The 18,287-nt window shown below is 36.7% G+C and overlaps 1 protein-coding gene across 1 annotated transcript in view; it reads left to right on the top strand.

The window, feature by feature from the left end:
• The first annotated feature begins 645 nt into the window (after positions 1-645).
• LOC145991451 (sensory neuron membrane protein 2-like) overlaps positions 646-18,287 on the top strand; it is a 38,785-nt gene continuing 21,143 nt past the window's right edge. The window contains exons 1-3 of the mRNA XM_083127456.1: positions 646-797; positions 13,743-13,903; positions 17,128-17,272. Of these exons, the coding sequence (XP_082983582.1) occupies positions 675-797; positions 13,743-13,903; positions 17,128-17,272 (429 nt within the window). The 5' untranslated portion in view covers positions 646-674. The remainder of the gene's footprint in view (positions 798-13,742; positions 13,904-17,127; positions 17,273-18,287) is intronic.

An 18,287-nucleotide genomic window follows, 5' to 3' on the forward strand; every position in this document is an offset into this window, starting at 1 on the left:
TGAATTCACATCGTAAAGTCATCATAACTCAACGTTGTTTTGTTCTCGTCACACAGTCTACCTGTTAATTTCCTAAAACAGGACGCAATCGTTATTTTCTTTCATTTGAATATTTGAACATGGATAAAGTTAGATAATGATTACACATTGCAGTTGAGTGTACCATAAATATATTTTTATAAACTGAATCATTAAAATTACATTAATGTAATGACCGTTCATATTTGCTTAACCGTAGTTAGATAGGAGTGGGCACTGGAATTTATTCAGTCACCTTTTAACAATGTAAGCAACACGTGGAGAGAAAAAGTTAGGATTCTTCAACTTGTAACTGCTTACTTTCAAAAACAAACTTCGGCATAGTTATTAACAAATATTGTTTTTTCCGAAGTGCCATGTTTTTTTTAGTCAACACCAAATTTTGACACCTGTCTCCAATCTAATCAAGAAATCAATGCCCTTCTCTGTCTCCAATCAGTGTTGACCTACCCTTTGAGCATACATTGCTTATCGGTCCGATATTATGATGGATAACATCACAGGCAACTTGATAATAATGTGAATTGAGATTCGTTATCTATAGCTCACGGGTGCTGCTGACTTCGAATCACAACATACATTTGATTAAAATAACTCACTCCATATCTGTGACTTAACCAGGCAGCTCTTTCGCAATGGCTCTGACTATGACAACAAAGGCAGCCATTGTTGGTGGCGTAGGAGTGTTGGTTGTTGCTCTTGGTGCAATTTTGGGATGGTACGGATTCCCCACTATCGTAGATGACATCGTGGCTGAGGTAATGCATTTTTTTCTTACACAATTTAGCTTCTTGTACTATAGATTCTATCGGTAGCACCAACCTCAAGTAAATTTTGTTGGGGCGAGAGTGATATAAACCATATTTCATGTACAGGGTAGTCACGAAAGGGTTTCAACAGTTCATAACTTCTGTATGTATTGTTTTTGTTTTGACTGTTTGTTCTTATGCACACTACATAGGAAGATTTCTTTACACTTATGTGTGAAAAGTAATTTCACGTAAATGTCGACAATTATTAACAGATTATTAATTCTTAAAATCACTTCGTGACTTATGGACCTCCCTGTATATAATGTATACATTTCTTGAGGAATTTTTAGGTGACTGAAGATGGCTGGTTCGCCAAAAGTCGCTGCCTATGGATTTTATGTTCTCACATATCAGTTCATCGTTTTGGTTAATCTTAGGAGATAGTTCTCCTGAAACAAAGGCGTATAAAAGTAGGTAAAATCGAATGCAAGGAACGAATTGAAGCAGGAATGTTTATTTTCCCTAACGGCTGCAAAAAAATAGAATAACATATCAAAACATAATCTTAAATTCACCCATGCAAAGTTACGGAAAACCCCGAGAAACTCCCAGAAAAAATGGAAAATCAATATGTCCAAATCGTACTACATTTAAAGAATGTTACAACATTCATTTTAATAAAAAAACACCAAAATTAAGGAGAAGAAATTTTGTTCATAGGAAACATCCACTTATAATACAATAAGGCCAAATGGAAGTCCGCGATTGCACGTGAAGTACAGCTCAATTTAACAACCAGTGGCGGTGATTGGGTTCCAAAACTGAGAAGGGGCAAGGTACCAAAACATAGAGGGGGGGGGACTTTTCTTTGGTACAAAAGGTTTAACATAGTGCGTGGGCAAAAGTGCGGGGGACGATGGTAATGAAAGCCGATAAGATGAATGAAGGAATAATAATAAACATATGAGGACAACACAGAACAAGCCTCACCTAGGATTATACTATCCGTGGGTCCAGACGTCAGGGCCTCGTCAGCCGGTAAGGATTGCAGCCCACGGTGTACTACGTTGAAAAGAGGTTGAAATTTGAGTAGCTTCAGCATGGTAAGGATTTTTCCAGTGAGGGGCAGGCAAGATATTTTTTCCCCAGCGGAGGGCAAACGAGGTTCCACAATAGCAGCCTCACAAAAAACTCACCTTCAGCTTGATGTTATCATGTTTCTGCAATGCCCTCATAATACGAGTAATTAACACTATCTGAGTTGGAGTTTTCTTAAGTCAGTTTTATACAGTGTACGAATTAACTGGTGGATGCAGGGAATTTCTCCCCCACAAAACTTTTTATCCCCGGCAAAAGAAAATGGAATTATCGGCATACAGTATACCATTTCTTAACGGTAACAAACACAACTAAAAAATTATTCGTGTCCATTAATTGTCAATTCATCAAAGATTCCCATACCGAAAAGTATGCAGCCTTGTGGATTAACGGAGAACCATTCTGCAACTGACAAACCTACCGAATATGTATTCAAGTGTTCACAAGAAACTTGTAGGTGCTTAAATGGACGTTAAGTTTGGATAAGTTTTCGGTGTTACTAGCTCGATAGTTCTTTTTGTGTACGAGTTTGGGTTTTCTTAGAATGTAAATAGGCTACACTGTTTCTAAATTACGTCATAAATGTATTAGGTAAGATTTAATAACCTAGGTTAGAACCAATGTTCAAGGTACTTAGAACCGTAGGGCTATAGTTTAGTTTACTGACGGGTAACATGTATACACATTTTCACACCCAAGAAGAAAAACACTTCCCAAAATGAAATCTCAAATACGCCACTGAGTGGGCCACTGAGCAGTGGGGCGGGGAGCAATTACCCACCCGAGATATCTGGGGAAAAGTTCATGTATTTCGAATGGTGAATTTAAAGCGATATTTTATTACTAAGAATATTGCTTTCTACGATTTACAGGCTGTCAGTTACAGCAATTAACTGCGATGTCCAACAAATAACGTGGGAACGTTTACGCAACAAACATTAGAATGATGTTTGACTTCCGTAACTAGGGTTGTGCACGACAGAAACATTTTTATCGGGATGGGATTGGGAAGGAAATATTGATAATTTTGACGTTCGGCACTGAAAAAAAATAATCAATTTCCCGATCAGGTCGGATAATTTTCGAAGAATTGCTGTGAAAATGAAAACTTTTAATTTCAAAACATTTCAGACACGTATAGACTAGTGCGGAAAATATCAAGAATTAACCTCGTTTAAATAAGATTCTTTGGAATTTCTCGGCTGTTCCGGATTACGAAAAGTCTAGATATGACCTTGATAATTAACAATCCGGCATTTTGAATTATTACATTTGTTACAGTACCCTACGCCAGTAGCGACTTCTGCCTATTCGCACATTCGCACGTGCACACCCAAATAAATCTGTAATGCAATTAATTTTTATTATAGGCCTACTTATTCACTTAATACTATCTCCTTCGCAACAAACGTTCCCATGCCCAATCGGCGACCATATCTTCGTGTTACGACCGACTGCAAACTGAGGTTCGTTCGTTTCGCACAAGTGGCAGTGTGCGCTCAGATGCCGCTGTTTGCAGGACGCAAGGAAAGAGAATGATTGGCGCCTGCAGCTTGCAGTATTATGGGCTTGACGAGCACCACCAGTGCTGTGTTCACGCAGTGTTGCAATCCCATTCCATTCGAGATCGTGTGGCGGAGTGGACGCAGCCCACACATCATCGCAAATCGAAGGATTTGTTTTTGGAAAAGGGACATTTCTATGGTATCTTCGCCTACACTGTTGTTCCGAGCATGCCAGGCGCAAGAGAGAAGGGGAGGATGGAGGGGGACAACTGAGATCGAAACGCGTGTTTTAAACAATGTGTTGCATTGCCTTTTCTTAGTGCAGCAGCTTGGTCATAATAAACTGTCCTTATGGCGCTGTAGTCGATCAACGCGGGCGGGGGGATCGTTGATTATACAATATTCATGCATAAAATCAGTACAGATTGTAGCTGAGAGAGCTAAACATTAAATTAAAAAGAAATTAAAAACAAGTACAATTTTAGTCCAAGACAATTTCACTTCACACTGAGAATGAAGTATCAATATTAGCACTCTGGACAAACGAAAACACATTTATAATTTTTCGTTAATCCTACACATTCTTCGTGAACGTAACGATGACATAAACTGCAGCATCTCATATCTAGGACACGATCTTCTTTGCAAAGGAAACAATACCAGCTGTCTGTAGATTTGCCTGCTCCAGGATTCTTTTTTGGATGAGGACGGGTTGTGTTTTTAGGTCTTACAGTTTTGGGGGTTGATGTGGCTGTTGGGTAACCAAGTGCGTTGAACAGGAAGGACCGGGATATGATGGACTCGAGAACAAACTTTTCTGAATTTGGACAGCGCGGCTGTTAATTGATGGACAGTTCCTCTTCGGGAGTCTATTTTTGGGAGTCGATCTTACATGTTGTACACCCCGTCATTGTCATCACTAGAGACCGGATGTTAGGCAAAATGCCTATTCTTTCCTGTTAGAGATATGATTAAAACGAATGTTGCGAAGGCCAGGGGAAAGGGATTACCTTCATTTAAAGGCAATTTAATTTTGCCTATTTTGCCTATTTCATACGATATTGCCTATGTTATTTCATAAATGCCAGATATCGCCTATTTTAGGCATTTTCTTTAAAATTGGGACATGACTGAACTCTGTGCATACAATTTCCTGTTCCCAGGATTATTTTCCGATGCTTCCAAGAAATTTAAAAATAACAGTTAGCGAGTTATTGCAGCTAATAAGGACTTGGACAAATTAAGGGTAATTCAAGAAGTTCTGAAAGGTGAAAATATACAAACTGAGTTAGATCCACATGTTCTCCCGTGCTTTAAGTATGCTCCGGTAACATCTGTGGAGGTTGAAAGATCTCTTTCAATTCTAAAAAATGTGTTGTCCGATCGCAGACATAACTTGTCGGTTGATCACCTGAAGAAATACCTTGTTGTGATGTGCAACCACAATTAGTGCTTCTTATTCAGAGACTGCCAAACCGTACAGTACAAACTTGAAATGCATTTAAACAGTTTCTTAGTTCGAAATGATGTGTGGAATATATAGTGTAAATTTTTTAACTGAAATAACCGTGTGTGCAGTGATAGAGTGTATATTTAAATAATTTGGGTACTGGTTGGAAGTAGCCAAGAATTTATTTTGTCAGACTACTGTCTGTAGCCATTATACAATGGAAAATTTTGGCCTGACGTGACTCCTGTTCGCAGTGATTTATTAAGTACAATATTGGACTGCTGTCTCTAATGATGAGATCCTGGTTTATTTTAAGCAACTATAAAGAATGTACAGTTATGTTTCAACATTATTTAAACACCTATTTCGTTTTGTATGTCTATCTTCATTATATTTTGAGTTAAATTTCATTGCCTTTTTTATTGCCTATTTGTATTTTAATGCCTATTTTACTGCCTGTTTTGAAAATTATAAGTGCTTATTTGCCTGCCTATTTTATATGTTTTTAGTGCCTAAACATCCGGTCTCTAGTCATCACCATGCCTAAATAATCGTACTGTTTCACCCTATCGACAATTGTCTCTCCGTATTTCCATTGTTCATCCTTACCAAATGCATACCCATTCTTAAATACCATTATTTTGGTCTTCATATTTACTCGCATGGCCCATTTCCCACAATATCCGTGTAACGTGTCTAGACCGTTCTGTAGACCTGCTGTTGTGTTCGAAATCAGTACCAGGTCGTCTGCGTATAACAAAAGTGGTACCTTTCGGATATCGTTGGTGGATCCGTGTCCCTCTGCGTTATTTCCTCCACGATATCGTTGATGAAGAGGATAAACAGCAGAGGGGAGAGGACGCACCCCTGCTTTACCCACAGTATTGATTCATTTGCCCCTGTAAGGCCCTCATTCCCGCACTTTACGCAAAATTTAACTTTTTCATATGACGCTTGGAGAGATCTGATCATTCTGGCGGATACCCCAACGTCCCACAATTTTGCCCACAACATTTGCCTGTTGACCGTGTCAAAAGCCTTTTCGAAATCCACGTAGCAGCAATATAGTTTCCCCCTTTTGACCCCTAGTTTTTCCTGTATCAATGTCTGCAATAAAAGTACATTGTCTAAAGTCTGAACATTTTTCCGAAATCCAGCTTGCAGAGGGGAAAGAACATCAAAAATTTCGCACCATTTTTGTAAGCGTCTATATAATAGCTGGCAGTACACTTTGCTCAGTACCGACAGTAATGAGAACCCCCAGTAATTGTTGGGATTGCTTTTTTCCCCTTTACCCTTGTAGATTGGGCAAATGATGGTATCCGACCATATTTCCGGAAACAGCCCCTTCCGGTAGAGCCCATTCTTAATTTCCCTGCTCATTTTCGCCATCTGTGAGTATTTATAATCTCAGCGGTTAAACCATCCCTGCCTGCCGCCCTCCCGTTTCTTAGCGTGTTGATTGCTAGAGAGTATTCATTGTCTGTAATATCATCATCTAGAATTGGTACGAAGGTGCCCAAGTAATTTCCATCGTTCCCAGGTGTATTTATTTCTCCCTCCCTTGTTCCCATTATTCCCTTAAAGTGTCGTTCCCACGTTTCGGGAGTAATCTCCGCCTCCGTGTAATTCTCCATAGCTGTGCTGCGTTTCGCTGTTGCACGGCCTCCTCTATCGCCTTAACCCTTCCCTCCTCCCATTTCCCCCTTTCCCTCTCCAGTACCATAGCGTATAGTTTCCGATGTGTCACATACGTTACTCTATTTGCCTCGTTGCTGAGTATTTTGAATTTTTTCAGAGCCTGTGTCATTGCTTTTTTCTGAATTTTGCATGCATCATTATACCATCCTCCCTTTTGAGTTTTCCCTCCCCCCGCCCATCCTGTATCATGTGCCTGGCTGCCCTCTCCATGCAATGGTAGTATAATTTTAATGCTTGAAGTACGTCCCCCTCGTTTAGTAAATTCAGCATTTGGTTCGTCATTAGCTCTGAAATATTGTCGATTAAAGGACACGTCGTTTCACCCTTCGCTTCTTTTCAAGAACAGATCCTGTTTTCCTAAATTTGTTGACAAGCTCTCGAACACCGTCTCTGTGTGGAACAGGAACACTGGGAAATCTGCTGCAAAACGCCTTCTTCCAACTTTCCTATGACGTAATAGTCGTACATAACAATTCCTTTACACGTAGGGTGGCATTATTAGACTGCAGAAAAGCACCAGTAATACCTAAACTAAAACAAAATAATCTAAAACACTTTACAAACACCAGCTGTATGGATACTGAAGCGCTGACGCGTCCAGGGAGAACAAGGCTATGCCAAGGTCAGCGTAAAGCTGGGGGTCTAAATGCTGGCAAACGCGATCTCATTGCCTGACGCCTTATACGCTGCTCCGCGGGCGACTTGACCGTGAAAAGCACTGTATAACATGGTCATGATCATGGTTTTTAATGCTGGAAGGTGAAAAGTAAAGGTTTTAGGGTAGAAAGTGGGGACAGGATGGTAAGTAGGGGAGGCGCCAAAAATCCACCTCACCCGGGTTAACATTTTATCTTAAACAGTCCCTTCCTGTAGGATTAAGCGTGAAATATAAATAGTTTTGTTTGTAAGCAGTGCTTAAAATTCTCAATCTTCCTCCCTCCTTTCATTTTTCTATTTCTTTTTCTGCATTTCCCTTTTTGCTTTTTTCTGTACTCTCCCCTCTTGGTCCCTCTGCATCTATCTTCCTCTGTTTGCCTCTAATTTTCATCCCTTATATACGCTTTTCCCCTTCTTTCCATTTTCTTTTCACTACGTCCCTTTCTCTCCCAGCGTCTTTCCTCTTCCCGATAGCGTAGTGGTTACGTCGTCGCTTGTAATCAAGGGGTCCCGTATTCGATTTCCGGTGAAGGCACATAGTGGTTCGGATCCCATTTTAAACTGTAGGTCCAGTCCCGATTAGCCTATCTGTGCATAATGAGGACTTATAACTAACTTCAAACAACCTTTCAATAACTTTACGTTTTGAAAATGTTGTTGACTAATTTTGTAACATAAAATTTTCTGTGCAAATATAACGTAGTTATGCACATGGCATCTCTATTATTAACAATATAACTTAGAGAAACATAAAATTGACTTGATTAAGTTACTTGGCTTATTCCACTTCGATTCTCTGTCACTTTTAAATAGCTAATACAGTGGGCGAGAATGAGTGATGATGATATCAAATTGATGTAGGTACACTCACATAGAACCTGGGACCTCTGGCGCTTTAGCGACTCTGCCAAGGTCGTCTGCAACAGTTGTCTTAATTTCTTTCTTATTGTTCAAGACCCAAATGTTCAAGGGCTACCGTACAGCAAGTTAAGAAAACAAGGTGACATGACAGAATTTGCCGACGTCAGTGTTTATCAACGAAATTGTTACATGATTGACCTTCAATAACAACTAAAATCTATGACATTCGAAACAAAAGACAGTCGATATTTAGCATAAAATGAAGAATGGAGTACTTAGAGGATCACTCGCTACAATGCGCCTCTGAGTGTCAGCAGATAAGATTTATCAATCAGATTGGTTCAACATTTTCACCTTGGTAACTACCACTCAACATAGCTCGTAGCGTTTCGTATGCAGCTGGAAAGAAAAAGTGATTTGCGCAGACAAAAAGCAATCAGGGGCGTTAAATAAAAAATCTAGAACACATTTCCTTCCCTCTGAAGATTGATACTGCTCACAGAAAATAGGTGACTTTTTTTTCTTGGGTGGAGAAATGGAATGAAATAAGTATACAAGAATTCAGAATGATTTATGTCATGCTAATCCATATTTGCAAAAATATTTTTTCCCTGATTGATCCTTCGGCTATACAGGATTGTATTGCAAGATTTTACACAGATCAATAAAAAATATTTTCTTTGCCACACATTAAAACGGAAAAAAATGACTGTACAGCAACTACGCTCCATTCGATAATAAAAATTTCAATACTGTCAGGGATCAGATCCAGTGGCGTGACCAAGGGGGGTTGGTGGGGGTTATAACCCCCCCCCCCTTTGGCCCAGTATTCCCAAAAAAAAGAACATCAAATGCAGGTAAAAATGGCAAAATGAGTGCTGACTACTAAAAAATGTATACATAACCCCCTCCTTTCGATAATCCTGGGCATGCCACTGATCAGATCACATACCTTAAGGCACTGATTAGAAATAGGTTAGTCTGTACAGAAAAAATATAATAATTAATAAGAGAATTCTCGGAAGTTTTCTCAAAAATCAAATAAATAAGAAGTACTAGGTTGAATGCTACAAAAAGGTTCAGCCTTTAACACAAATTTACCGTCATGATAATGACCACTAAGTTGAAGTGAAATTTCATACCTTATTGTAGCAAGTGCAGCAGCACCTACTATACATACTATATGCTTGAAAGAAAAGTATGAAAACATATTTTCGAAAATTAATAGTTGTTCCTTGAAGACTTCTTTCAGCATTTAAAGCAATTGAAAGAATGAAAACCGGTAATATTGAAAATTAATATTTCTACTTTAAAAATACACAGAAAATATTAACAAAAATAATATCTACATATATATAAAATAATATCTACAGTATCTCTTACATAAAACAGCTTATTTAAAAACCAAATACTCATCATTTACTAAATAGCTGAACATGAATGAAGAAATGTTGATTTATTTCCCTCCACGATGAACTTTCTGCCAGCTGATACGAGACTTAAACAGAGAAGTGCCATATTTATTACACTTCCCACGTCCAAATCCCATACCGGACTTTGCATTTGTATCTCTTCTATCTTGATGTGTGCATAAAACACGCGCACAGGTGGATAATTCCTAGAAATTAAATAAATGCTCTACAGTGCTGTACAGTGGGATTAATTTTCTTGTGTTTTCATGTTCAAATACTATTTAAAAAATATGTACTGGGAACTGCCCAATGGGTAACATAGTTTCCCAGGTGACACTAACATTTCAGTAGCCAACATGCTAGAGTGTTCACCACATAAATGAGAGTACACTTTGCAAAAATAAAGTCGACCGAAGCTATGGTAAACAAAAATAATGTACTTAATGTACTCACTTTAAGAAATGCATGATTTCATTATCAACTTTGGCTGCTTTATCCTAAGGACATACGAGCACCATTACAAAAATGAAAAATTCATATTGGACCTTGCTACTCCATACCTCCTTTCTGTAGTTATTACGCACAGTTTTATAACATGAGCAACTAGTATTTAATGAAGTACAGCATAAACAGTGTGCAGCAGAGACTACTTACTTTCATACATCTCACTGGACTTGATTAATCTGTTATATCAGTAACTACTGTACTGTGTGTATCATGATACATGAATGTTACTGAACACAAAAATGTTAATCTTAAAATAGATAAATTGTGGAAATGATCACACTCTGAAGTGTTGTTTTTTTTCCACAGAAAGGTTTCTCCGAACTGCAAAGTTATCCCCACAGTTGTTTGCAGTACTGAAAGCACCTTTTCATTCTCTTGTATAGCTTCTAAAAAAAACTTCATACAATGGGAACCATGATTTTCAGTAATTATTCTCAAAAAAAAAAAAAAAAAAAATGTGCAACTACATTCATGAGGTGTTGGGACGAGCAGAACAAGTTATTTTCAGTAGTTTTTTTTTATTATTATGGTAACAGTTTCATACATTGGAGACACATTTCTTCACTTTTACAGAAGAAACTACTTACGGAAATGAGTTTTTCTAAGGTTTCCAACGTTAGTCAAGGTATTTTCTTTCATCCTGGTATCTATTTGACCGGGAAATCATGTCAGTGTTTCCAACCCCCCTTTTTTTAAACTATGCTTGCCTAACCTAACCTTATCGGAATGGTTCGTGGGGCTATCCGTCAGCAATGTACAATTTGCACACGTGACGAACACGATAGTAGGTATTATTCGGTGAAGAAGGTTGGAAAACAAAAGAAGCAATATCATTCACCAAGTAAGCGATATCAAACCGTTACGTGCATTCGATAACACTTAGATAAATGCGTAGAAAAAGTGTTTGTTTTTGTGTAAAAAGCACAATGGCACCTTGAACTATGTTCCGCAATACACAATTGGTAGGTACGAACCATGCAAAACACAAAATATCTGATTTTAATGTGTCTCCGATCTATGAAACTGGTACCTTTATCATTAAGTACAGATGCTATTATATTTCACACATTGTCAATTTTTGCAAATTAAAAATGCTGATTATTGATTATTATTACCACTTTTTAGAGAGAGCAGTGATATCACATGGTATAGATGATTATTTTTTGAGACATAGAACCTAACAAGCAATGCAAAACAAAATCTTACAAGAGAACGTGAATGTTTTATAAAATAATTCCCACATTGTGAGGAATCATGAATTTAGGTGAAAATAGCACAAAAACGAGGTTGACCACTTGGTGAAAATAGTAACTGAAAATATGCTGCTTTCAATACAAAGCTGCACTTACCTCAAATGATCCTTAAGGATTAGCTACATACAAATAAAAAAGGCTGCGACTATTTTCACCAGGTGGTGAGAATAGCATGTAGGGTTATTTTCACTAGCAAAATAATTACCGGAATCATAACATAAGTAGGTTAGGATCATTATGTTTAATTATCTGATTATTTCCGCGCGTGTGTATAATTATAAAAGTAAGAGAATCAAACCTGGTCCACCTAAACCACTCAAGCAAGCAAGCAAGCAAATACGAGAGGAATTTAAAAAATAAGTTATTGCAGAAGCATAACATCACAGATTAAGTTATACACATGGAACTTGGCCCTTACAGAACAGTATATAATATTATTACCATTTCATTAAAATTCCTGAGTTTTTATTTTACACAACAAATGATACACAATTACAATCAGAAAGTTCGATTTCGATACTGAATGCAAGCCTGTAGTGATGTATGAAATGAACGGAATTTGGTTCGCGTTTGGCGATACTTCTTTATCACTTATGAAAAAAAAGCTTTGATACGTATTACGCAGCGATTTCATACGATGTTAAATTACGATTTCATTAACTACATTAGGCAACACTTACCGCATTCCCAAAATAATATCCTAATGACAAGAATCAGACGACACAATTTCAAAATTTAAGCAGACTGGTCGGCCGGATGAAGCTACTCATCCAAATTAAAAACTAAATAGTGTGTAGATGAAAGAGTTGTAGAATACGTACATTGCTGGTGCTATTTGTAAATATTACACGTATTCTACTCACATTCTCGCAATAAAATTTAGTGCAAGAAAAGGTTCGTGAATATGGACACGAATTTGACTTCAGCCGGTTCGCGAGGAACAGTAGAAACACAGAATACTAACTACGGTCAACCAATCTCCCATAAGACTGAAACAGCCCTGCTCAAGCGTGTCTGCTTCATGTCCCACACGCTATGCAACGAACTTCAGTCCTTTGTTTTCTTTGCATTCAAAGAGGAAAAGTACTAAAAATGGTCGCCTCTGATCATTTTAAGAGGAGGGGTTGAACTTACAACTTCGGGGTTTTCAGACTTCTTTAGTGTTTTCGTTTATTTTTTATTTTCTCAACATTTCTTGGGGGTTGTAGCCCCTTCAGGCCCCTCTGCGTACGCCAGTGATTAATGGATTAAGTATGGATAAAAGTAAGTTTTCTAAAAATATTAAAAGGAAAATTGGTTTCTAAAAACACAGGATAGTATTTCAAAACAAATAAGCAATAAGATAGCAATATTCAGTACAACCTTGATTTAAAGTTCCCGGATTTTTTGTTTTCCTGCTTTATAATTCAATCTTTATGGTCGTAAAAGAGAGAAATGCTCTAAAAATGTCCAGAGGTTTACATTTTAAGTCTTTTCACCCTGATCTCCTGAAAAACGAAAATCGAACTCCCGCTGTATTAGTCGTGGTATAACTTGGAACAAAAGCAATCATTGATTTACAAGCTAAATAGTGATGACAAACATCTTATGAAGTGTTTGTAGACAGAGATCATTTATAAGTTTTATACACAAAACTAAATTGGCTCAAATTAATTGATCGGCGAAGGGTACAGAACCTCACCCTTCTCCATAGGGCAATCAGTTAAAAAGAACCGGCTTATCTCTTGAGCAGATTTTCAATGCTTTCCGAATCACACAGCCTTGACATCAGATCGCGCAGGAGAACTCAACTACTCATCCCCAGAAATCTTTCACTGTTTCCACTTCTCGTCTTTGGAACTCACTGCCCCTCGAAATCCGGAACGCATGTTCAGCATTTATATCTATAAGACACAATTGAAACATTTTTTATTGGGCACAAATAGTTAGCACAATAATGCAAGCTTATACGTTAGTGACAAATTAAATACAGTTAAGTGCAGAAAAACACCGAGAACTTTTATTCAACTTAATATTTCAAACTCTTATTACTGTCATGAATATGTGAGCGTAGGTGTGTGTGTTTTTTGTTGTATGAGTAGATTAGACTTTTTATTCCCGTATGGATTTCTTTTTTTTAATATAATTTTGTTTGTAATTTATATTTTTCTTCATTTGTTTTCAATTTTTTCCTTTCTATGTAATGGTTTAAATGTTGTTTTCTAAGTTTCATATACTAAAATTTCGATGTAAACATGGTTAAGTGGTAGAAAAGGCTACAAAGCCTTAACGTCGCCATGATAAACAAGATGTACTAAATAAATAAATAAAACCATCATTAAGCATTTACAAGCATGGATACAAACATACGTATCATCGATGTTTGTGCAACGATTTAATCTCACTATACAATCTACATTTTAGAACGTTACATGAGATTAACTTACAGTTAGTTTTCAATGTAGAATTATCTCCCTCTTAAAATGACAACAGGAGTTTCAATCTTTTCTTGCTTTTTGTCTTTCCAGAAAATGCAGCTCACAAACGGAAGCGAAATGTGGGACAAATTCGTGAAACTGCCTTTTCCTTTGTTCTTCAAAGTGTATTTTTTCGAAGTCACCAACCCGGAAGCCGTGCAAAATGGCACTGAGAAGCCAAAGTTAAGAGAGAGGGGTCCATATGTTTATGAGTAAGTACGAATTTCCCAATATTATACTTTCATTTTCATTACATAAATGTGAATCAACATCTTGCTAAATCCAGAGCGTTGTAAACTCATTTTAAGTGTGTTCAAAACACCTTTATAAGGTGTAAGAAGTACGAAAAATTACCAAGCCTGGATCGACGAAACTGATTACGCGCTGACTGGACGAGTGCAGTGGTATAATAGGGGTGGATCAATAAGGTAAAAAGGTTCTGTAAAAATCGTGTGCTGCCGAAACAATACTGAAGTTCCACACATAGTAACGTACAAAATACATTAACGAGAGAGTTAAGAGTTGCAATATACAGTGGAACACCGATTGTACGTTGCCGGATTTTACATTTTCCTGCATTATGCATTCAATGTTCATGGTAGCAATACGTGCATACACTGTAAAAAAAAAATACACTTCTTGTACACTTTTGGTACACTTTCTTGCATATAATATGCACAAGATGTGTACTGAAGGTGTTGCAAAAGTGTACTTAAAGTGTTCTAGATGTGTGCGACCCGAAATGACGAAATTTTGTACACTTGTTGCACACTTTGGGGACACATTCAAAGTTGTGTGCACTTCTTCAACGCTTTCTGTACACTTTTGTTTAAAGTAAGTCTGTACACTTCTTGTACACTTTTGTAGCACATGATTTCATTTTGTGTTGTTGGTCATATCGATTGTTATTTTATACTTTTTTGACAAATGAATATCTTATGAACATAAATCAATTTCATTATATAAAGCAGTAACACACTTGAAAGCAAGCAACATTAAACAATAACAAAATATAACTATTTTTTTCCTGGAACACATGGAAATCGCATTGCATCATGAAACTATCAATACTTTTTTGTTTAATGTACCAATTTGATAATTGGATAAATCTCATTAAAATTGAAGAAGGAGCAAGTTGAATGTTCCGAGGAAATTAATAGATTCTCTTAAATCGAACTATTCATCTTTAAAGCACACCAAAACAGATCGTTAACTTCGGGGGGCTGGTTGTTCCTACACCGGCCGCTAGATGGTTCTGTCAAAATGTGTACAAGAAACATAAGTTTTTGTACAACAAATAATGATACGTTTGATTGTAATCATAGTGAAAAATTGTGCTTTAACACTCTTCGAAAAATATGTGAACATCTAAGATACAAATTAAAGAAGAAAATGTACTGCAGTGAATAAAAGTGAATCTCCCATGAGCAACCTTTTTGATTCTGGACTATATAAGTAGAAGGTACGTGTGTCGCAGAAACACAAACACGCATCTCACAAAATTTAAGGTTCACAGTTGAAAGTTGTTGCTTTTTCCTCCTTCAATTGTCAAGTTAAATGTGAGTTAACTTATTTTTATTCTAGAAACTAAGTATGAGTACTGAATTGCGATATATTTCATGTGTGCAAGAAGTGTCGCTCAAGTATTTTCACAAGTGTTCCAAATGTGTAAAGTGTACCAGAAGTGATCAAAAGTAGTTTCTGCAGCACACTTCTTACACACTTTTGGGATACCTTTATATTGGAAGTACTTCTTGCACACTTCCTGTACACTTCTTTTGCTGCACTTTTTGTACACTTCCTGTACACTTTTTAGCACTTCGTGTACACTATTGAAGCACTTCCTGTACACTTCTTGTGCACATTTAATGTGTACAAGAAGTGATCAAAAGTAGTTTCTAGGAAGTGTTCCAAAAGTGTGCAGAAAGTGTATTTTTTTTACAGTGTACGAATGAAATACTAATCTGAAACCTACAGCATTGTTTCGTTTATGTTTCATTTTGTCGAGCTAGTTTCGTATATCGTGTCGGATATTAATAATGTAGCAAGCTCGCTAACGCATGCGTGAAATAGCGAAAAAAAGTAGACGGAAGTACAAATTATGGAACAACAATCTTTCTTCTTGCAAATTAAGCTAACTATTACGAATTTAAGTACTGACAAAAATATATGTTACACTTTCATATGTTTCATAGAGCATCTAGCATTCAGTTATCTTAAAAACACAATAGGGAAAAAATGTAAAAAATGCCAAAATTCTTTCCTCAGAGAAAGTGCTTCAAACATGGAATAACACAGGAAATGAAGAAGAAGAGCTTATACCATAGAATACTAGTAAAAATCCGTAACTCTGAAGTAACTACAAGTTAAGTAACTAGGAGGTGTCCTGTTTCTGAAAATATACAAGATTATATCTAGAGGATTTACCGGTGAGGGTAGGGGGTTGAATGCCCAAAATTTTCGGAACCACTTCAATTATGCAATTGGCACTGGAGAAACCGTCCATGGAGTTCTTTACTTTGCCAGATGTAGTAGGTGGAGATAAGGTTGAAGCGATGTCATTGTGGGCAGAGGTTGGAGTACAAGCATCAGAGGTAGATGGGGCAGGAGCGAGAGGTTGTTGCCACCCATAACGAGATACTGCAGCAATTGTTCCTCCAACTAGTTTGATGAAATTAATTTCCTTCCCAGCTTCGGAAATACCGCTCCTGTGATGTCTGGTTTCATGAAACTATATTAAAGCTGTTCTGGAGACGTATTTATTACGTCTTGAATTGAAGCCCTCATATTTTGTTCTTCCCATACCTATCGCTTCTTACTCATCTGTGAGGAGACAACGAAAAACTTGCAACCATCTATGAATATTAACTTTTTTTTTTCCAATGTTTGTTTTCATATCCAACGACAAAGTCAATGAAACCTCACAATACCTACACTACAAAACCGTCACCTTCATATCAAAATAGCTCTCAGTTAACCCACTATGAAAGTGGGCTGAAAGGAAGCACCATTGTGGTGTGCATCTAAAGTCATGTCTGAATCCTATTTTCTGTAATTTTCAAATAATGAATCAGAAATGTTTAACCAACGTGTTACTGGATAAACCGTGGATTACTGTAATCTTTACACACGGAACCCCAAAACGTGTCAATCGATACAAATATATTGACTCCAACGTGCATAAAATGCAAATGATGTACTTTTTGTTGTGTCAAAATACACACAGAAATGGATGAAAGGGTACATTCATCAGTTGGTGTCCCGTGTGATGCACTGAAAAGGGAAGATCATTTCAAAGATAACAAATTTACACATTTGACATTGTCAATTGATACAATAAAAGTGCGCCAACCTTGATTTCATGCATTTCGAGTTCCGTGTGTGAAGGAATAAATAATATCGCCTAATGATAATGTGTTTTATTTGAAAATTTTAGCGAATTCAGGGAGAAAGTGTGGATGGTGCAAAACGACAATTACACAGTCACTTACAAGCAGAATCAAACTTTTATTTTCAACGAGAAGCTGTCCGATGGGAACATGGATACTGACACTGTGGTAATTCTTCACCCTGCTATGGTGGTAAGTGCACTACGATGTTTAATATATATAAATCGAAGAACAATTATCTACTTAAAACATCAGTAGGTCAAAATTGGAGAAAAACTTGCAAGGTTTTTTAATGAAGTGATTAATAAGGACCATATATTTTATGCAGCCAAAATATGCAAAACATGAACAGAAATATAGCCAATAAAATCACTGAAATATGTCAAAAATGTGTATATGCATTAAAATATGTCATTTTGGTAGTTTTCGGTTATTTCCTTCATTTCTGTGCAATTTTTAAATCTCTGACAGAAAGAAAGCATAATTATACTAAACAAATTTCTCAACATTTTCATTATAAGAAGTTATTTTGAAATAATGAAACTTGAATGTGCTAAATAGGATTGGAAAAGACATGATCGTGATATTTGATAGAGTGACTGGCAACGTTTTGTGTGCAGTTCAGTAATCGGCCTTTAAATTTCCACAATAAACAATAAATAGTATTATCATTAAATTAAGAAAATGGCCACTTACAATCAGATAAATATTGCCAAATGAATGGAGAAATCGTATTTTGAATGTTTGTCCCATAAATATATCTGAAATACTCAATAAATCTGGAACAATGGCGCAAATATCACATTTTGTGTAAAAAAAATGTACTCACAACGGGGAAAATATGTAATGTAGCTAAAAATACATAAAAATGTAAGATGAAATTGATGTAAGTTTGTAATTTCGCCGATATTTGTAATTTGTACTTAGCTACAGGAAAATATATGTAATTACATAAAAAATAACGGCACTAGATCACTAAAATATGTAAAAAAATAAATATAGTTTAGTGGTGAAATCTATGCAACTGGTAATTACTTAGTTACAGCTATGATGGCAGGAATGATGCGTAATATAAAAATGTCTACCAATTTTAATTTATTGTGTCCGTTCATAGAACATAACGTCCTGTTTACTCCTAAAGACACCTTTAACTTTGAAACCTTTTTGTCATACAGTATCACGGTGGAAGGACAATTGAACTGCCTAA

The sequence above is a fragment of the Lepisma saccharinum genome, chromosome 8, assembly GCF_977018435.1.
Source record: "Lepisma saccharinum chromosome 8, izLepSacc3.1, whole genome shotgun sequence".
NCBI lineage: Eukaryota > Metazoa > Arthropoda > Insecta > Zygentoma > Lepismatidae > Lepisma > Lepisma saccharinum.